Source organism: Lissotriton vulgaris, chromosome 12 (assembly GCF_964263255.1).
Source record: "Lissotriton vulgaris chromosome 12, aLisVul1.2, whole genome shotgun sequence".
NCBI classification, from domain to species: Eukaryota; Metazoa; Chordata; class Amphibia; order Caudata; family Salamandridae; genus Lissotriton; species Lissotriton vulgaris.
The window spans coordinates 519,735,958-519,758,950 of NC_141700.1; the positions used below are offsets into that span (position 1 = coordinate 519,735,958).

At 45.8% G+C, this 22,993-nt stretch overlaps 1 protein-coding gene across 1 annotated transcript in view; it reads right to left on the minus strand.

Moving 5' to 3' along the window:
- Positions 1–22,993, minus strand: part of HYDIN (HYDIN axonemal central pair apparatus protein) — a 2,950,008-nt gene that overhangs the window by 1,012,725 nt on the left and 1,914,290 nt on the right. Inside the window, exons 54-55 of the mRNA XM_086945295.1 lie at positions 18,237–18,336; positions 13,716–13,815 (exon numbers count right to left, since the gene is read on the minus strand). Coding sequence (XP_086801421.1) covers positions 13,716–13,815; positions 18,237–18,336 — 200 coding nt within the window. The remainder of the gene's footprint in view (positions 1–13,715; positions 13,816–18,236; positions 18,337–22,993) is intronic.

Below are 22,993 nucleotides of genomic sequence, written 5' to 3' on the forward strand. Positions count from 1 at the left end.
GAACCCCTTAATCAGCAGATTAGGATCACTGAAGCTGGTAAACCTAGCCAAGTGAAAATCAAACAGACTCCTGAGGGATCCCCCTTAAAAGTAGTTAGGGACCTCCCACAGCTGGACACTGTTGGGCACAGCCAAACATGGGGCCTAAAAACCCCAAACCTGACCTGTCCCTCCAGTAAGCCAAACAGAGGGACTCAGCCTCCAGCTTTAGGTAGCCAGAGGCTGACCCTGAGAGCTCAGTGCATCTCAGCTAAAGAAAGAAAGGCACACATGATGGATGGTGATTGGAGGAAGTTGAGCCCAAATGTAGAGGAGCCTCACTTCAGTACTCCATCCCAGCATCAGCCTTTTACTTTCCCAAGACACACCAAAGACAGAGATTCCCTATGGTGGAGACCCTCAGATACCCTTAGGGTGAGGGGTTGCCTAGTGGACCATGACACAGGGGGAAACCAAGCCAGAGCTGGTCCTTCCTTATATGGCCACTTAGGTAATAGAGGCTTACCTGGACAAGGGTAGCCTTATCTCCTTTCGTTTGGGGGGGGGGGGGGTTGTGTAGGAAGGTACATCCTGACTATGGTTGCCCCCAACTTTTTGCCCTGTGTTTTAGCTGGTTTTGGACATAGTCGACCTGGGATCCTGCCAATCAGGACCCCAGGCCTACTGCTCTCTCTGTAAAATGGATTCCATGTACCCTAGGTACATTTCCAATTGGTACTGGGCCACCTTATCAGACCCTGTAACTCAGGGCATAGGTGTACCCAGGGCTGCCAGGGGCTGCAGCATGTATTATGCCACCCCTGGCTGGCCTCCTAAATTTGACACAACTGGCTGCATGACAGCTGGGGCAAAGTCGTGTAATCACCCTTTGCTTTAGGTATAGTAGCTCTATATCTAACCATACAATGGACACCCGAGCTCCTATCAGTCACTCCTATGGCAGGCCTTGACAATCCTGAAGGCAGAGTGCGTGGGCTCGTGTGAACTAGGTTCTGGCCCGAGCCGAGCCCGGTTGCAGCTTGCGGAATCAAGACCCAATGGCTGTTCCATGATAACGCGTACCACATCGGTAACTTCGGTGTCGCGTTATCCAGGCATGTCGAGTAAGGTGTCATACGAATCGGGATGCTGCCCTCTCACCAATTCTGGCGACGAGGTTAGCATTCCGCCCTTCTAGAGGGACACGACATGTACGTAACTGTGAACCCCGGTTAAAGTTAACTAAAGCCTCAGCTCCACAAAATGGATGCTGCCACCACAGACACGAGTCTGACCTCCTGCTGCTGGGAGTCCTTCCAGCGAGGAGCACTTGGACAAAGGGTTTCCTGTCGAGGGCGGTGTTCGCACCGTCCCAGACAGGGTTTGTGTATTCTGGGTAGGTAGGGCTTTTGCGAGAAGGTGACTGCGGAGTGGCACCCCGGTGCTCACTACGCATCTGCCGGTCAGAACCAGTTCCAGGGGCGCCAGCCCTGGCCTGGGGAAAGTCCGGCAGGGGAGAGGGGTGTAACTACCCCCCTTCCAGGTCCCACCCTTAGGGCAGGACCTAGTCATGTACCCACCCCTTTCTTTAGAATAAAGGCCGGAGCGGGGACCCTTCCAAATTAGATCATCTTTGAATCAAGAACTACTTTCTACGAAAGGACATTTGAGACTCTTCTCAAGATTTCTCCCTTGTGACTAAGGAGTAGTCACCCTGCATCAGCGGGCACCATCTAAGAACTCTGCGGTTTGCTGTAAGTCCTTCCTCAAGGAATCCGACGGCCCAGCTCGACGAGAACCGGCTTCCCTGGCACCTCTGACCTCTACCCACGTCATCAGCTCAGCTGTGATCTGTGGGTGCGACGAGACCTCGAGGGACCGGCCATCATCAGAACCTGCACGCTCTTAACCAGCACGACCATCGAAGCAATTCTCTGGTGAGTGCTCTGGGGTCCGAGAAGCCCCGACCCTGAGCCGCTCCAGCACCGAAGTGCAGTCTCCCAGCATCTCCACGATCTGCGTGGGGCCCTTCTGCTCGCTGCTCAGCACGTTGTCTGGTCACTAGCCGCTGGCTTGTGCCCTTCCTTGACGACGACCGACAAACAACTCTGCTGGTCTGGTTGCTCCAGATCGGCCCTTGCTCCCTTTTCCGAGAGGAGCACCCCGGACCCTCCTGGTCCATTCAAGACGCCATCTTAGGCCTACCACGTGGCCCTGAGATCTGCCAAGGCTTGTTGCCCCAATCCTGGGCCCAGCGACGCCGACAGCATCATCCTTCATGGGACAGCTCGCACCTCCATCCTGGTCGCCGACAACGCCTCCTGGTCCGTGAGACTGCAGAGCCTAGCGTCGCCCACTCACCTGGTCGAGGTGACGGCCAACCGGTGCCCTCCTGGTACCCTCTGACTACTGGCTAGTAGTACGAACTTGGTCCCCTCTGCTTTCAGGTATCAACGATCTCTGATCCAGGCTTGGATCTCTACGAACTATTCATCACTGGTCGCCGGCCAGCAACTCCTTTTCTTCCGGCTCCTGGCTCGTCAGCGAAGACCCCCGACGCCTGTAAGACTTGTGCAGCCGCAGCCCTCGTGGCTAGGTAACTTCGGCATTTCGGTGCCTGCATAGCCTCCTTACTCTAGGGTCCTGAGTCCCTCGCTTCCGACTTGCCTTATCGGGTCCGCCCGAGACCACTAAACTTTCCGTGTCTCCGGACACTTGTTTTAATTGTGCACTTGAAGTATTTTCCTAAGAGATTTGGTTTGTGCTTAGTACCCTGTCCTCATAAAGAGTGCAGGGCTGTTGTGATTCTTAATAAATATACTGTTTATTTTCATAACACTTGTGTGGTGTCCTTTCACTTGGTGTTCAAGGGGTATGTGATGGTATAACAGCTGGCTTAACACGCCCTCTCGAGTCTTTAGCCTTAGACTGCTCGTATCCACGCTACTAGGATAGCTGGTCTATAGGTTGACTTACAACCAAACACCATAAGGGTCGTTTGGAACGATACATAGCGGTCGCTAGAATAACGAACGCTGCATATCGGGCCAACTTCTCACACATACCACAGCACTTAATCATCCTGACTCAACAGAGAGACAAAAAATAAACTGCTAGTTAACTGCTGAAGCTGTGGCCTCTGGGATAACAGGGTCAACCTGAGGCATTTAAAGTCCAGTGAAGTTTTTTGCTATATAAAGCTGTAGTTCCTATATAACCACTTTCTTTCTTTTATGCAGTTAAAAGTAGACATTAGTGATGTTCACAGGCCGATGTTGCTACATAATCAATCTTATAATTCAATTAGCTACTCTTAAAAATGTGTGTTTCTATAAATGTTTATTAATAAAAAAAGAGAACATGTCAAAGCAAGTATTCCGCAACATACGTCTTTGTTGAAACACGAATTGGAGAACCTGACATCCCGATCTAAACTGTGATATCCTCTTCTTACATAAACATTCACTCCGCTGGCAACAAAAAAGTGTGCACAATTCTGTGAAAAAAAAGAGGGGTCTAGAGTTTGAGGGACTGATAATTCTGGGTACAGAGACATTTATAATTGCGTGAGGCATAGTTCCGCCCCGTCTTCACTCTGCATGGAATGTCCCCACTAGTAATATTGGCCTTGCAGAAAGATTCATCATTGAAAAATGGGCTCGCAAAGGGCCAGATTCTGAGAATCTGGCCCTTTGCGAGCGCAATTTTTGCATTTGGGATTCATCATCCCAAATGCAAAAAACGGTAATTGCGAATTCGCTAAATTGCGAGGAATTGCATTTAAGGAATCTCTATTTGAGATTCCTTAATTGCAATTCATTAACCATTTTTAAATTGAGAAATCGCAATTTCGGGCCGCTATTTACCACGAGGTCAAACCTCGTGGTAAATACCGAAAAATTAGAGAAATGCTTTTAAATGCATTTTTCTAAGTTGCATGTTGCAAACACACATGTCCTTTGTACATGTGTGTGTGCAACACCAATGTAGATTACATTTCAGGGGTGCTACAGGGTGTCCTTTGGACACCACTGGCACCCTTGAAATTGCATCCTTATTTGCGATTAGCAATTTGCTAATCACAAATAAGGAATGTGTAGGAATCGCAATTTATTTAGCGATTCCTACATGAATCTCGTTTTGCAAGTCCTTAATAGCGATTCCTTAATAATCGCTATTAAGGACTCGCAAAACAGGACAATGATGAATCTAGCTTTAAGTGCCTTATAATAATGGAGATCAAAACCAATTCAAGATAATACTTTTTGGACATGGGGTCCAGACTGGATCCTCCTCCAGAGAAACAAATTGAAAAAAAGATTGGCAAATGGTGCATTCTAAAGCAAATAATTTAGTGATAAAGCAACGCTTATAAAGCAATGGGAACGTATAGTTTGGAAATATTAAACACATAACAAACTGCCCTATGTCTACAGGAAGTTATATGTTTAACAGTTACTGTAACATGCATATTGTGCAACATGACCACTTCAGCCTTTTGAAGTGTGTGCCTGCCCAGCGTCTTGTACTGCATGTGGCATCAACTATTGAAGAAAATGCTCTGACCAGGCTTTGAGAAGAATCCACATCTGCAAATTGCATTCAGTCATATCTTTGTAGCAAGTATTGTGTGGAGAAGTGTGGCTCACTGGTTAGAGCAGGCAGACCCTGAAGCAGAGGTCAGACCCGGGACCAGGGTTCAATTCCCGACGCGGCAGTGTGTTGAGCTCAAATGTCCACTGACTCGATAATTCTCGCTTCGGTGCCTGACCTTATCATGGGTTCACACTCTGCAACTCTGGGCATTAAGCTTGCTTAATCTCCAAAACGGCCCCCCGCGGCGGGATGCCTGGCTTTCACCTTGGGGATGCCCTGTAGGGGCTATCTCACAGGGAAAAACCAGGACGGGTTCCCAAGGCAAGCGCGGAGATACCCCTTCGGGGGTCGAATCTGGCGCTATATAAGAATATAATAATAATAATAATAATAATTGTGAATTAGAACATTGGAATGTTGGGAGCTCCATTGATTTAGGATTCCATGTACGGATGTTTCTTTTATGTTCATTCAATCTGATGCAAATTTAGCGTTCAGTCTTACCTACATAAGCCGATCCGGGTATACTCGCATTTACTGCACAAGCACAATTTTATAAATCACCAGCGTGGCACCCACGTTCCTATACCATTATGTGCTTGGCCTAAGAGTATCTACCTTCACTCATATGTAGCTTTGCTTCACCATGGTCACACTTTGTGCACTTTTCATTTCTGTTCCCACTTCCTACATTTCTACTACGTTACGTGTTCTCGTTTTTCATTTATGTTGACTGCATTATGTTATCTAGCATGTCTTCATCACCTCTTGTGCATGTGGCATCATTTCATCACCGAAAAGGATTTACTCAACTTTGCACACCTAGTCTGCATCATCGTTTGACCTTCAGTGTATCTGTATGCCATGTACTATAATTCAGTTTCCTCTACTTTTCATTGTACAGCCCCTGATGAAGGGCATTGCCGCCCAAAATGCATTGGGCATAAAGAATTGTTTGTTCAACATTATTATGGAGTAATAATAATGTTCTTGGATTTAAACTTTTAGAAATTTTTGAAAACAAATGAGAAATAAACAATTTACCTGAAACTTAAATTGTGTGAACAATTCACTCTACAAAACAGAAAGGATTGAACTTGAATTGAGTGCATGTGGGAGACGCCCCTCTTGTTCCAGGAGAGCGCTAACACGATTGCTTATTTATTCCTCGTACTCAGGAAGATTTTTCCTATTGCACCACCTACCAGTAAAATTCAGATTACCTCAACCACCCAAAAGGAGCGCCTTCTTCTGTTCCAAGTTCTAACCATCGGTCAAGGGAGCCTATGTGTAGCCTTCATCGACCTCAAGACCGCCTTCGACCTCGTCCCCAGAAACAAGGTTTGGCATGTTTTAAACAATATGGGCCTTCCTCAGGAGTGGATTCCTCACCTTGTGAATAGAGTCCCACAGCAGTCCCCACTCCCGGAGGAGGGTGTCCACTCTCCTATACCAGAAAATCCTGGAGGACAGCACGCGCAAAGTGACCCTCCCTTCTCACTTCGGTATCTAAGCAGTAATGCTTCGCGAAAGTATGGAGGGAGGCCCAAGTCGCCGCTCTACAAATGTCCTCAACAGGAACACCCCTAGACAAAGCAGATGTTGATGACTTTGCTCTAGTAGAGTGAGCTCTTATAACCTCTGGAGGGTCATTACCCGCCAGGGCGTAGCAGATTTTAATGCAGAGGATAATCCACCTCAAGAGTGTGCGCTTGTGCACCGCCTTCCCCTTCTTGCAGCCAGCAAAGCCCACAAACAGCTGGTCATCCAACCCGAACTCTCGTGTCCTGTCCAGGTAAAAGCTCACCGCCCTCTTAGGGTCCAAGCGGTGAAGTCTCTCCTCCTCCTTGGAAGGGTGAGAGGGAGGATAAAAGGTAGGGAGGGTAACGGACTGCCCCAGATGGAAAAGAGTTACCACTTTAGGCAGAAAAGCAGCCCTGGTCCTTAGAACCATTCGTTCAGCATGAATGGATAAAAATGGGGACTTAGAACTAAGAGCTTGAAGCTCACTTACCCTCCTTGCTGAGGTAATTGCCACCAGAAAAATAGTCTTGAAAGACAAAAGTCTCAAGGGACATGTGTGTAAAGGTTCAACAGGCGAACCCATCAAAAACGTAAGAACAAGGTTCAAGTCCCATTGAGGCACAATAAAAGGTGTAGGAGGAAATTTATTGGTAATGCCCCTAATAAAACGTAAAACAATTGGAGTTTTAAACAAAGAGGGCTGGTCTGGAAAACAAAGGAAAGCCGACAAGGCCGACAAATAACCTTTGATAGTCGCCAACGCAAAACCCTGCTGGACCAAGGAAAGAGCAAACGTAGAATATTGGACAAACGAGCCCTTAAAGGGTCAACGGACTTCTCCCTGCACCAAGCAACAAATTTAGACCATCTATAAGAATGAATGGACTTGGTGGAGTCACGCCTGGCCGACAAGATGACATCCACCACATCGTGCAGAAGATAAAAGGAAATCAGGTTGCCCCGCTCAATCTCCAGGCATGAAGGTGTAAGGTCTGGAGGTGGGGGTGTAGAACCTGCCCCGCCATCTGGGAGAGGAGATATGCCCTGTGAGGGAGACGGAGCGGAGGGCATGAGGAGAGGTGGAGAAGATCTGTATACCACACCCTTCTTGGCCAATCCGGGGCGATCAATATGACTTGGGCCCGGTCTTGGCGTATCTTCCTCAGAACCTAAGGAATCAAAGGCATGGGAGCAAACGCGTAAAGGAGTCGCAAGTCCCAACTCAACTGAAATGCGTCCCCCAAGGCTCCCTGCATCGGAAACTGGAGGCTGCACAATGACGGGCAGTGAGCATTCTCGCGAGTGGCGAACAGGTCCACCCGAGGAGTTCCCCACATCCGGAAGACGTGACGAACCACCTCTGGGTGAAGCCTCCACTCGTGGTCGGCGGAGAACTGCCGACTGAGACTGTCTGCAAGAACGTTCAGAACTCCGGCCAGATGATTTGCCATCAGACAAATCTGATGGTCCTGAACCCAGGATCAGAGACGCAGAGCCTCTCTGCAAAGACACTGCGACCCCACTCCTCCCTGCTTGTTGACATACCACATCGCGGTCATGTTGTCCGTCAGGACTTGAACTGACTGACCGCGAAGGGAAGGGAGGAAGGCCTTGAGTGCCAGAAGTATCGCCCGCAACTCCAGAAGGTTGATGTTAAACAACCTTTCCTCTGGAGACCCAAGACCCTTGATCTCCAGATCCCCCAGATGAGCACCCCACCCTAGAGTGGATGCATCCGTTATCACTGTGGCCACCGATGGAGGTAGATAAAAAAGGCTTTCCTTGTGACAGATTGCCTTCCACGCTCCACCAAGACAGATCCGCTGCAGTTTCTCTGGCGATCCTCACTGACTCCCTGAGATCTCCGCCGTGCTGATACCACTGCCTGGGAAGGCACCATTGGAGTGCCCTCATGTGCCAGAGTGCATGGTTAACCAACAGAATGCAAGAAGCCATCAGACCGAGCAGGCAAAGGACCTTCAGGACTGGAATGACTGCTCCATTGAGAAACAAAGGAATCATATCATGTATGTCGCGAATCCTTTGAGGAGGAGGGAATGCACGACACACAGTAGTGTCCAGTACCGCACCTATGAACAGGTTGCGCTGGGAGGGCACCAGGTGAGATTTGGGTACATTTATTGAAAAACCCAACCTGTGCAACAACTGAGTTGTCTCTTGCAGATGATAGAGCACTATCTCTGGAGATTCTGCCTTGATCAGCCAATCGTCCAGATACGGGAATACAGGTATCCCTGATCTTCTGAGATGTGCTGCCACCACAGCCATCACCTTGGTGAAGACTCGAGGCGCAGTAGTAAGACCAAACGGAAGGACCGCAAACTGGTAGTGTTGCGATCCAACCGTGAAACGGAGATACTTTCTGTGCAACTTCAGGATTGGGATATGAAAACAAGCATCCTGCAAGTCGATCGACACCATCCAGTCTTCTTCCAGCAGCGCTTGAAGAACCTGAGCAAGGGTGAGCATCTTGAACTTCTCCTGCTTCAGGTAAAGGTCCAAGATCCTGAGATCCAGGATTGGACGGAGCCTGCCATCCTTCTTGGGGATCAGAAAATACCGGGAGTAGCATCCCTGACCCCTCTCCTGCTCTGGAACCACCTCTATCGCACCCTTTCTGAACAGAGCCAGGACTTCTTCCTGCAGGAGCAGCAGATGGTCCTCCGAACAATAACCCTGGCAAGGAGGGTAATTTGGGGGAAATTCCCAAAAGGGAAGAGCATACCCATTCTCCACGAGATGGAGAACCCAAAGATCTGATGTAATCAATTCCCAATCTCGTAGAAAATGGGTAAGCCGGCCCCCAACTGGGCCCACATGATCCGGAATGGCGGATCTAGGGCTGCTTTACTGCGGTGGCAGGGGGCTGAGAAGGGGAAGAGGAGGAGGAGGAGGAGGCTTGACGACCTCTAGGACAAGCCCGTTGTATTCCTCAGTATGACTTGTACAGGGTATTTTGCTGTTGTTGTGGCTGCTGCTGCGACGTTTTATAGGAACGAAAGGAAGACCTGCCAAATCCTCTGAAGCGCCTTCCAGAAGAACCCCTGGTCTGAAGTCCCAAAGATTTCGCTGTGTCCCTGCTGTCTTTGAAACGTTCTAAGGCAGCGTCAGCCTTCTTGCCAAACAATCCTGAACCATCAAATGGCAGGTCCATCAAAGCAGACTGAACATCTGCAGAGAACTCCGATGATTTAAGCCATGCAGCTCTTCTAGTGGCCACTGAAGAGCCCATGACCCTCGCCACCGAATCAGCCGTGTCCAGCCCACTCTGAATCACTTGTCTCGCAGCAGCCTGAGTGTCCGAAATTACTTCCTGAAAGTCCTTTCTATCCACTTCAGGAATTTTTGGCACCAACTGCTTCACCGAATCCATCAAGGCATGGATGTACCATCCCATCAGACAAGTTGCGTTAGTAGATTTTAATGCCATACTGGCTGAGGAGAAGACCTGATATTGCTTCCTGGACTCCTTTTCCCCAGGAACCTGCGGAAATGCACCCGCAGACTTCTTCGAGCAGGCGGCCTGCACAACCAAACTCTCAGGCAGGGGGTGTGTTGATAAAAAGTCTTGGTCACCAGGTGCAACCCTATACCTCCTCGCCACAGTCCTTGAAACCGCAGGAGCTGTCAAAGGCTTCTTCCAGACTTCATAGATGGGTTCAGCCAAAGCATCATTAAATTGCAGCATTGGCTCAATAACTGAAGAGGGTGAGTGAAGGACCTCAGTAAGAATATTAGATTTGTACTCAGCAGTGGGCAAAGTAATATTCAACAAACTTGCTGCCTTTTTAATAACAACGTGATATGGCATCACATCCTTGGAAGGCACGTCTGACACAGAAGCCAAATCCCACTCAGGAGACAGTTCAAGACCACTGGCCTCTCTCAGGTCATCAAAAGGATCATCAGAATCCTGTAACTCTCCTTCCTCCACATCAGCAAACCAATACCTTTCCTCCTCCAGAAGTCTCTGAGCTTCACGCCTCGACCTCTCCTTCATAAACGAAGTCGACGGAGCCGGAGCCGAACCCGAAGTCGGGCAAGGTAGTTTCACCCGAGGTCGAACGGAATCCTGCATCCGAGTCGTGGGCACCGGCGTCGATGGATTCGGCGTCGAAGGATTCGGCAGCGCCGGTAAATGCCACTGGGGTGCTAGAGCCGGCATGAAAGGCATGAAGGGCGCAGGTGCATAAGCCTGGGGAACGCCCAAGTTAAACGCCAAAGGACCCGTGGGACCAACAGGAGCACCAGAGGGGTACATAGCCCTGGAGTAAACTCCAAACATGGCATTCAGGAACTGGGATGGAACCTGACCAGGCGCCGGAAAGGCTGGATAAGGGCCACCTGGTTGCTCTCGAGGAGTCGGGAGTCGTCACAATGTCGACCTCCTCCTCGGCCTGCGGCACCGGGGTCGACGAACCCGCAGGCACCAGAACCTCGCCATCACCAACCTCCTCCACCTCACCTTCATCCTCCCGACCAGAAGGATTAGATGGATCCGGAGAAGGGTTCACTTGCTGCTTCGGTGACCCTGGTGAATTCGCACGCGAAGCCTCACCATCAGAGTCCTGTGCTTCTGAAGCCTCCGCTTCCTTACGAAGTAGCCTCACTTGCGACTTTGGCTTCGAACTCGAGTCCTTTGCTGAGTGATGACGTGACTCATGGCTCCTCTTCTTGTGCTTCTTCCTCGAGGACTTTGAAGCATGGGCAGACGACGACTCCGAGCGTGACCTCGATCGAGACCTCGACCCCGAACGCCGATACCAAGACTTCGAAGTCTTCTTATCTTTCTTACTTTTTAGCTTCGCAACGAGGAGCTTCGTCTTCCCGAAGGGCCTTTGGAGTCATCTTCTTGCAAGATGGGCATTCCTCGACGTCATGATCGGAGCTCAGACACCAGACGCAGCACTCTTGCGGGTCAGTTATGGACATAGTCTTGCCACATTCCTCGCAAGCCTTAAATCCAGTCTTCTTCGAAGACATCTCGACAGAAGATAAAGATACAGTGAAAATAACCAAAGAGTAACAAAGTTACTACAAAGCTACTGTACGATCCCAGAAAACTGTTAGCGTCGACGACGCGGAAAAAAGGGAACTGATGTCATCACGCCGGCGTGGGCCTAATATGGTGTCGGTGATGTCAGCGGAGTCGCGCGCAATGCCGTGCCTCTGTGACGTCGTTCCACGTCGGCGCGAAGCTACTAAAAGAATTTCCAAATGCTGCTGACGCAGGGGGATATTCACAAGGTGAGGAATCCACTGGCAGATGTATCTATCAGAATAAAGTTTTAAAAGAAAGCAAGTATGTCCTTTTTCACTGCACATCTCGTCCATCTGCACATCTTCAACCACTTCTTTCCTCTTCAGCACTCTCTTTTCACTGTTCCCCGAATGCACTTCCTTGCATCTCCTTCACTTCACCACTTTCAAACATACACTGTAGTCACTCACATTTAAGCAATGTATTTCGTTTTGCCCTGTAAATAATTTGCCATCCATGCACCCCCTTCACACGCATTTTCACAAAATTACAATTACAACTGGAATACATGACCATTGTTCTGTGAGCTCTGCAGAGAGGCCAACCCACTGACAGGCACTTTGATTTGGCTTCAGGGTCAGCATCAGAGCTCTCATTCAAAGCCCCTTAGAAACACCTGGCATGGCTCAAAGCATGCACCACAAAAGAAACACAGAAAGAAACACATGATTACATAGCTAACTCTTTAGGAAGGCAAAATTAACTAAAACTTGAAAATAAGAGAGGAACTAAATTGCTGACATGCTTTGCCCATTTTATTAACACATTGTTTGTAAATCAATCCATGTTTTCGGCATTAATGTTGCTAATGGCATGAAGATAGGGGCTAGTTTTAATGTCATACAGCAAATAACTGCCTACTGTAAGCACATCTCTCGCTTTGCGCTTGACTCGGATATTTGGATCAACTTTAAAAGGGAACAAGAACCCTCATTGTTGCTAACTAACTGATTAGGTCAGGCAGTAAATGGCCAGACCTTTCTGACAACAGGAACAACTGCAGACCATTGATAAATATCCTTTGATGTTTGAAGAAAAAGGGGAAACCCATTTGCTGCCCCTTTTCCTTGCAGCTCACACAAAATCGTAATGATGAGATTGTGTGTTGCAATGAAATGTACCACTGGCGATGCTACTTTTGCATCAAGCGCTTTGGTTTTTCATTCCTTCAAAGCCTGGAGCTTTGGGCAAAGCAGGGTTTTCAAAGGTGAAACACTAAAAACATTATCAATACATTGTGCCAATTGTAAGCTACATGTATGCACTCGAAAAGGGGCCATGCAGTGTAGAGAACAAAAGCACAGTGCTGTGTACCAGCCTAACATGGGTAACAATCACCAACAATAGTCAATACAAAGTGTTCCTCTGTTTGATGACATCTCCTGAGGTTTTGAAATGTATGGAGACTTCATTCACTAGAAGGACCCTTTAAACGTATGCCCCTTCTGCCAATTGAGTAAAAAAGAATTTGAAATCAGACAGACATTTTCTGCTGGGTTTGGACCGCTTGTTTGATTTGAACAAGTCATTCTCTAGGCTGGATGCTTTCAGTCAGGGGACAGAAAAGAAGATTTGTAGCTCCATGTCAAGCTGCAGACCTGTAATGTTTGCTAAACTCAGACTGGCCTGCGCGTCTTTTGGATCCATTTAGTGGGGGAACAAATGCTGCAGCTCCACTTAAAACTGGGCCAGCAAAGTGCAGCCAGGGCCTGGCGTGTCACAGTAGGGGAGGTTAGGGTGGCGCGGGGTCTCAGAACAATATACATAACCAAAGATTAACATTCTAACACTTACCATAACTGAGGACAAGGCAACAAAACACATGTGCTTCTCAGTGCTTGCATCCACTCCTATGTGTGACGAATGGGAAAGGGTGAGATCTCTGCCTGGGAATGATGAACAGCTGCTCTCACGTAGAGAGGGAGATTCCAATGTCCCAAAGCATGATGCTGACAGCATCACTGTTCTATACTAGTGGATACTGCCATAGACTACAAAGTCATTGATGTCATTGATTCATTATGAGGGGCTTTAGAGCAGCAAGCCCTGCGTCGTGGCTCACAGTTCAGAAAGTTGATTTACTGCCTGGCTTCTGTCTCCTGCTTCAGAGCGAGGCGGAACAGGAAGCCTGAGACAGACAGACAAGATTTAAATGCATTGATTTGTTTAGAGATACACTTGTATCTTTAAATAAATTGATAGATTTTATAATTCACAGGAATGTTAAGGAATTTTAGGTGAGGGCAGCCACGTGGCCCTAACGGAGAATCCGCCCCTGCAAAAAGAGAGTACAAAATCCCAAAGAAGGAAGATCATTTGGAATGTTAAATAGACAGAAACCAGGTCTGGAGTGGTAGCTTATGCGTCTATGTGCCTTCAACAACACATATAATGAAGGCATGCTGTTTGATAACTAAATATAGTGAGAGTGCACTAGAAGCGCTTATGACATATGAACAGGGAAACATGCACGGGAAAAAAGGATGATGGACAGTGAAACAAGCTAAATAGTTTCACAACGTAAAAATCAAAACAAGATAAGTGAAACAACTACCTGAAAGCAATTTCATATTTCCCTTTGTTCTTCAGAGACACACTCAACTTAGATTCATCCATGACCTTCACAATCCCAAAGTCCAAGCCTCCATCGGTTCCTGCACCAAGATTAGAAGGGATTTGTTAATGAATGTAGAAAAGCAGCATGCGTTAAAGGTGCTATCTTTTTTTGAATTTTTTGAATTTTAAATATTAATGTACATTTTGGGGAAACTGATTCTTTTGAGAAAGCAAATCAGCAATCGTAAAAAACACACATATTCACAAATATAGTTAAGTTAACCCCATTTCTAAATCAGGAAAGTAGTGTCATCTAAAGGGACATCCCAGCATTGAGAGAAATTAAGCTGAGAGAGAGTTTGCAAACCTTCATTGGAAGCAAAAATGTAAGGGCTTTGCGATAGAGGTACCAATCTCATATTTGTTCCAAACTCCCACACCTAAGCATAGACTTTGTTCTTCACATACATTGCATCAAGGATATAGGGTGCTTGAATGACAATTGAAACAGTGATGTAACCAAAACATCAACTAATAACAACAGTCGAGTCCTTTTGGAAATAGGAGCTATTTTACATACTGTACCCGGCACCACAATAGATACATGGATGCATAGAGGGATCAGTGAAATGTTTTCCTTCTAAGTCTGATTTTTTTTATCCCAACAAGGAGGAGCAGTGGCTGCTGTTCACTGAAAGCAGCAGTGGGGTGGGGTGGTGTGGGGGGAAGGGGCGGAGGATCGGGTTAAAAAAAAAAGAAATCACTTACCTCCCGCCCGGCGCCGCCTCTCCTGCGTCCTCATCCTGGCTTCTTGGGGCAAACAGAAAGCACCGGGGCTCCCACGCTCCCCGTAGTCAATCACAAGGCTACAATGCTACATTGTGATTGGTCTGAGTGCTGTGACACAGCGCTCAGCCAGGGGCTGAAGGGGTGAGCATGTTCTCAATACAGGCTGTTCTGTAGCCTGCATTGAGAACATGCTATGTGTGCATGACTGTTTAGCCATCAGGAGAGGGTCTCCATGCAGGCTGTTCTGCAGTCTGCATTGAGAACATGCTATGTGTGCATGATTTTTTGGCCATCACAAGAGTGTTGGCAATTTTTCATGCTCACATAGGGAGTGCAAACCACTCCATACCCTGCTCTGAGAGCAGCCCACCCCACAAAGACGCTGCAACTTGAAAAAAATAAAAAGATAATAACCTCAACTTATTATTTACACTGCATAAAGCAATGGGGCGACAAACCTCCGCCTTAGCAGAGGAGCCACCACTGAGGACGAGAATGAGGAATACACGGACACTGAAGTTGGCTTTGAACTGCAGATGCCCATTAAATGTTGTGCTGAAATTGTGGTGGCTGAGGTTGGACATAGGGAGACATAAACGTTGACATATTTCTGTGCTGCTAAGGGTGTGGGGTGGGCCCAATCAGCATGAGACAAGAGCTTCTCAGCTTCTGCGGAACTAACACCCAGACGATTGTGATTAGACTAAGACTTTCAATTCAGACAGCGAGAAAGATAGCAGGTTGTGTGGTGGTAGAGGAACACCTGCAGACTGGGATACGTTTGGACACCTCAGGGAGGATGACCGGCAGCAGGGTATACACACATTGGGCACCTCTATTCATGGAAAACCCAGCATTATTCTAGCATAAATTATTTCCTAGAAAACTGAGAATACAGTTTCAGGACTGCTGATATTCAACCAGATCTTCTAAGTGCCATGGCAATACTCATGAACCTCTAAATGTGCCACATCAGCTGATGTACTTATGGTCAGGTTAGAGACAGACCAAAAGATCTTCTTCGGGTATATTGTCTTTTGTCTCATCTTAATAGGGATCTTCAGAGAAGCTTGAAATCTATCAAACTGATACAGTAGGGAGACGGCAGCATTTATGGATTTCACAACTGATCTACAACACTTCCTATAAACATCTAGATGTTTGCACTCCCTGTCCTGTCACATGGACATTAAGGATGCCAATGCATGCCCCTTCTTACAGCCAAAACAATTACAAAGGTTGGGTGGGAAGCAAGCACTTGGAAGCAATATACTGTGTTAGATGTCTGTTTTTTTGTAGGTGTTTCCGCTGGATCTGGAATCTTTACACAGAAAATTCAAGCAAGGCCAGAACGAGTAGTAGCAGATGTCTTTATAGTGGTATATAGATTGAATAGCCCCAAATATAACACTTGTCAGAGTCTGAGGGTCCTCCATTCGAATGTCTAGTTTAGACATATACTTCTAATCAGGACATCAAGAAAAGTGTTCTCACCTTCCACTGGAAATGTTATTGACGACAAACCTGTAGGAGAAGTAGATATGGTATTCCTATAAGGAGTGTATATTTTCTTTCAAAAAAGGAAACTTAATGGAGTCTTCCATGTGGATGACTATCTTTTATACACAGGAACAAAACTCCTGTGTGTTTTACTCTGAGCATCTGAGGGTACTTTAGGGACCCTGGTATTGGGAAATTTAATCCAGAGAGATAACTAATTCAGTTTCAGTACTTGGACACAGAATGACAGAAGGGGTCTTCCTACGTGGAGGAGACACATTGCCTGAGGCAGTAATGGCTAGGAAATGTTCTTTGACATTAAATTTTTTCATGTGAAGTGTTTTGATATCATGGTGCCCTTGACATCAAATTAAGAGGTAGCAAAATTCTCTTAAACCTTGAACAGGTCATTTGTTTCTTTGAGATGTTCGACTGCTTCTATTTGACTTACTGCCCCTTAAAGTCTAACACATTGAATAAGATCATTTTTTCTCTCACTGTGCCTTTCTATTTAACTATTTATCATTGGAAGATGAAGAGGTGGAGAGTTCTGCAAAGAAGCTCTCTGCTTGCTGACTGGGTAGCATTCTCTTTCTCAACTGCGACCTATTTAGCTTGAAAGCTGGGCTTAACCAGAAGAGTGCAGGAGGAGTCAGGTGATGGCCTACTTTGACAGACTTGGACTGCGAGATAGACTACGACAGATAAAGAGCTGCTCTAAAGTCCTGAAAACAAGTCTCTTGCGTCACCATACTGAACCGTGTCTTGTTTCCATGACTGTGACCAGGGAGGATAGTGGCTTGGCTTTTCAATGCAATTGGGTCACTGTTTTTGATCCAAAAACGGAATGCCTTGATCCATAAATGCAACAACAGTGTGGGTCCTATGCTCCCAGATGAGCAGCTGGGCTGAACTTGACTATGTCTTTAGTGGTGCATGTAAATGGGTCCTGAAAGAACATTAAACTCTGGGCACATCACTCCCTTTCCTTTAACAGCTAGAACAACTTTTCTATTATGGGGGGGTTAACAGTATCTCTCTCATTCAGATATACAATGTTTCTTTAGGGTGAGGTACATGTTGATGCTGAATGTAAGCCAGGTTGTTTCACAGGCATGATAGTACACAGAGCATAGGCATGCTTTAGTTGACTGCTCCCCAAGCACAAGACGTAGAGGTAGTGCAGGTCAGCTGCTACACATGGTCAATGGCAAAATGCAAATAGTTTAATGCCAGAATATTGCTAGCATAATGCACTTGATTTGAAGGAAGACATGTATGGGGAAAAAGTAGCAAAAATAATGCAAAAATGTCCTTGGTTGCAGTACGATCTGTATAAGGAAAGTTGCTGAGTGAGATAGAAGCAGAGTTAAATTCACACAGCTTGGCGAACAAAGGGAATTGACAATGTTGTGCATCTACAGGGACTGAGCTGTGCTGTGTATGCATATGCATGCATGCTTATGCAATATTGGTACACAGTTCTGTAGCGATAGAGAGGGTTTTGGCAGCATTACTAGGTGGCAAAAAATTCACAAGATGACAATGGGGCAAAGCAAGAATGTAGGGTAACTATTCCCTATTACAATTGGAATCTCTTTAACTAATGTTAGTTCGAGATCTTTCCCCAGATGTGCGGTGATCTCTTTTTGACAACAGGTTTGCGAGTAGAAGAGTTTCAAACTAATGATGGAAATCCAATCCCTAGAACCTAGTAGGAACTCAGAGCACAAAGCAATTTTTCTTAAATATATAACTTTCTGACCTATATGGGGGCTGCGGTGATTTCCCCATCAGGTTTCCCTGCTTTGGCGAGATCTCAAACAGGCATTTGTGGGATTTTGCCAAGATTTTCCACTACAATTGAGAAAGACAATTCAGCTTTAGTTTACCCATAGAAAAGAGTAGGGATAAGAATGTAATTGGGGATCATAGGCAAGAATGTTATTGTGGTAATGTGCAACACACTTCTGGAATATTGGCATTTGCTCACTCAGGAGTAAATGCCTGATGTTATTCTTTGTCTGCATTGCAGCATTATTAATATCCTCAGAGACCATTCTGGCAGCCTCAAAACTACCCACAGCCTTTTAAATGCCTATATGTGAATCTTGAACAATAATAAATATGAAAACCAGGACTTTGACAGTGATGGGTGCTGTATTTTTCTTGCGTGATGACAGTCTTCTCCCTGTGCATTTAGATACTTGTCAATGATAGCAGAACTTACCTTTAGGGAAGCTGATGTCCAGAGCCACATCATAAGCTTCAGCAAAGATTTGGATGTTTTCAATTTGTACAATTCCCAGAATGTTCTCTACATCAGACACCTGAAGCAAAATATAATGCAGGATTAGCAGTTTGAGGGCACAGGCTGGAGACAGGAGTCTACCATTTATTAAGATGGTCAAAAATCAAAGATACATGTTAAATATAGTTCACACTCTAAGACACACTTCACCATCCTATGACACTTGGTGAAATTTGGGAAACTGGCTTAAGAAATCAATTTCATTAAGCACAAATTCATATCTTTGTATTGTTTTGTCCTCTCGGACAACAGTATTTTTTAAATTTTATTTGCAGACTAAACTGATTATACATGTCGACAGCAATCCTTACTGCAAATTCATGATCATTCCTGAGCGCATATTTCATTATACCAGATAATAAAAAATAATAAATGTTCATTAATACCCATAAAAATCCGAGCAGATGTGGAGAGATACTCAGCTGATAGCCTTTCTTTTGCAGCAGATTTATATAGATTCCTATTTCTGATAAAGTGCAAGTGCCTCATTATGATTACATACAATAACATTATTCTGCTGGAACCCATTTTCCCCAGGTTATGAAAAAACAAGATAGAGGAGAAAAGGCATGAAGTGCATAGTGCAGACATGGCTCGACATCCTTGGACTACCACACTGAAAAAAACGGTATCTACAAACAGACAATACAGATTCAGAATAAGTTATACTTATGATAAAAAAGTGTAAAAATCCATACATTCACAAGTATCCCTTATCGATTGATGTATTCCCAGAGATCCTAAAACATAAAATTGAAGATCGCTGGTTCAGCCAATGGATAGACTACTCAAAAGGGACTCCATACATTCACAAGTATCCCTTATCGATTGATGTATTCCCAGAGATCCTAAAACATAACATTGAAGATCGCTGGTTCAGCCAATGGATAGACTACTCAAAAGGGACTCTCACTTTATCCCTCATTATCCTCAACCATGTAATCAAGGCCCAGATCCTTTGCCCCATGACTTTTTTCCTTCGCCCTTTCAGATTATACAGAGGGGTTTTTATGTTATAGGTGGCGAACATCCTTGCCCTTCAGCTAACAAATGTGGGAGGGTCCACACATAACCATTGCGACGTGATACAAAGTTGAGCAATAGCCATTCCTACAAATAAGAAACCTGTCTCTGCCCTTACCACCTCGCTTGTCTCAATACTATCTAATACACCAGGGATCATCAGGGCAGGAGTAATAGACACCAGTACAGTTAGGGTCTTTTTGAAAAACTCATTAATAGCCTGAAATAAGTTGACCAGTTTAGGACAAGAATAAAACATTGGCATGGTATTGGCTGATTGTAACCCACATCTATTGCATTCCCCCATTCCTAGTGATGGAGCAAGGACTCATACAATAGAGACTTGCTCCGACGTAATCCTCTCAGGTAACCTTTAACCCCATATTAACCTCTTATTGTGAAAAATAATATGCACAACAAAACTACACTTAAGAAGAAGAAGCTTGCCTATGTGTTTTACTAACCAGTAACTTGAGTGTGATTCTAAAATGCCCGCTAACTGAAAATCTTTGGTACGCATGTGTCTATGGCATCTACGTTGTATGACGTACTTTTCCTTGTAGGGAATTTCTTGCACTTGCTGACAAGATGGCTGCTTTGAAACTCATATGCTTGGCAGCTGCTTAGCTGAAAACTAAAGCAAGTTATTTTACTAATGCTAATACAGGGAAAGCATTAATTAGTAAATGGGGTTAGAATAGAAATAGTTGGTATACAGTGAAACCCTTCATTTTTTAAAATAACATTCGTTTTTCTGACTTTATTATTAGTACGTCTTTGGGCCTCCCAAGCTTGACAGAAGTAAGCAGAATCACATGATTGAAAGGTTCATCCACGCATGCCCATTGAGAGTGAATCCAGAATGAGGACTACAAACGTGAATACCAGCCAAGACCACTGGAACCAAGTGGTGAAGTGTTCACCAGGATGGAAGAAACTGTGAATGCTATTATAAATGTTGCAAAATATTGTGAATGTGGGTGAGAAATAAAGTTTGAATAAAGAATGAAGGGGATGGGTTTATTAACGAAGGGCTAACTGAAAATAGTAACATGTTAGCATGGTGTGATGATCACCTCCCCTTGCCTGTCCAATCAGATTTAGAAGTTTCATGATATTGAAATTTTTTTTAGAGGTTGTAGTGAATGTGCCATTCATATGGTTGAATGGCCCGATTATGACCGTTGCCCATCACCATCTCAGTATATTCCTACTTATTATAGTGATGTGTAGGCCTGCATAGTATGAATAAGCTACAAAGTAGGGCTCGATTATGCCTTTTCTGTTCTCGACTTTATCTTGCTTCATGGCAGTGCTTGCCTATTGGCTTTGGCATACTCTTATGCCGACTTGCATACTAATTTTGCTCATTTACGGCAGTAGTGGCCTTGCTTAAGCGACTCCATTTTCTAAGCTGTCGCCATCTTCTGAACCTTTCTAGATGAGAAGCCATGTTATGCTTTTCACTTGTTTTCTGCATTTCGTATGCTGGTAGAAACCGGTTCTTATCGGAGGAATGTGCTCACTCAGCCCCGGAGTCATAACAGACGCTTGGCCAGCTGAAGCTGTGGCCTTGGTACGGAGTGGCACAGAATCTGATGGGAAAAGGAGGCGCGGTTCACAGGCGCTTCGTCTTACGTCTCCACTGGTACTAAAGGGGGTGTCTGAGTCTCGATCACCGGAAGTTCATCACAGTACAGACGTGTAGCTGTGACGGTGGAGCAGATAATCCTGATTCGGCTGGAGAAACGGACTCCCCCCTGGCGAAGTGGAAGCGGGATGTGTAGATGTGTTGATACTTGGTGAGGTGTTCCACTAATTCTTATATTCCTACTGTTCTTGCCTAACTATATTCTTCTGTTTTCAGGTCCTATACATTTATATACATATAAGTTCTATATATGTTTTACTGATTGCGTTTAGCAATTGCTTAGGTGCTAGTGTGAAGAAATGCTATCATGACTTATACTTAGTGTTTTATTCTTATTTATTTATTTAAAGAGTTTTATATAGCGCTGGATAGACCCATAGGTATCAGAGCCCTTTACATAAGGATCAACAATGTTACAACAATGATAACAATTACACGTTACATTAAATATATGCGACACCATAAAGAGCGAGAGGGAGAGACAAAATAGAGCGGAAAGGGGGAGATTGAGAGTGAGAAGGGAGAGGAGGAGGGGGTGGAGGTATGAGAGATGAAGGTTAAGTCTGCCGGTAGGTGACGGCCGAGGAGGGAATCCACAGCCAATCATCCCTGTAGTCAGCAGCGGTGCGTCCATTGGGGCGTAGGGGCGTAGCGCCACCCGCCTCCATGGACCCGCATCGCGGCCGCAGGCCACTCTTCTAAATAAAATACGTCATTGCATTGCAACAGATCAGCCGCCAGCATCACAGGTGGGGGTGGCCTGCTGCAGCTTGAGTGACAGTCCACACTCAGGCTGCAGCAGACCGTCCCGCTGGGGAACTTACAGAGCGCATTCTTGGGAAAGTTGTTAACTTTCTCAAGCATGCGCACTGTAAGTTCCCCAGCGGGACCCAGGGGTGCTTGTTTGCTGCCACAGCCCGGGTTTCCAAAGGGCGACAGGGCGAGCAGCAAATGTGCCTTCCTAGCCAATCCTGGCGCTGCTCCAGCGCCAGGATTGGCTGAGGACGGACGGAAGGCGGGGTTTCCGCTCCAGTGAAGGCGCCAAGGTCCCAGAACTTAGAAGATGCAGGCGGCGCTGATCGACGGTCAGGTAAGTTTTCCCTTCTTTATTCTAATTCCCCGGTCCCCCCTCCCACCCCCCGCAATTGTCTTTCTTATGTGTTTGATAATTATCTGTCTCTCATTATAAATGAGATTTCTTGTGGCGTTAATAATGGGAACAGCCACATTTCACACGGAGCAAGCACAAGATGTTAACTTGATGTCCTGGTCCAGTAGTGGTATGTGTGAGTGCACGATATTCACAAAAGTATACCTCGAACTCAGAATTGTATTTACTCCTGCGTGGTATTACCACACATTTACTTACAGTAGGTTGAAATGCAAGTGAAGGAAGGATAAGGCGCTCGGAGACTGTCCCCTAGGTTCTTTAATTTCTGGGCGAATTACTCTTTTAAGAGAAGGAACGAGAAGTCCTGGAAAAACAGTGCCTATTGTGTTTTTTCTTTCTTCGTCTTTTTCACACAGTGCCGATTTCCCACAAGTCACTCGATCCAGCTGTGATGTAAATTCGGAACTGTTTTAATGGTGCCGTGTGTTTTGTTCTTGAATTGTTTTAAAAAGCATGTGTTAGCTCCCTGTGCGTGCCTGCGAGCTGGAAAATGCAAAGAGGTTAAATGGTGAGGATTCTTTATTCCGCCAGTGGTAGGAGTGCTCTTGCGAGCAGCCTTGATATCCAGATGTTTGCGAGATGCTTTCCTTCCACAAAATATGTGGGCGATCTGCTTGATATGGGCAATAGCGAGAGCATGAGCTGTCTCTGTACAACGTACAAGCCAGCATAGATAAATGGAAGGAAGGCAGAGCATAGTTCAATCTTTCTTCAGGACAGCAGCTTTGAGCACAAGTGTTAGATAAAAAAGTGATGCTTTGTGCTTTCCAAAACTACAGCAAACGCAGGGGTATTAATGAGGTAAAATCGTATAGTGTCGACATGTTCATT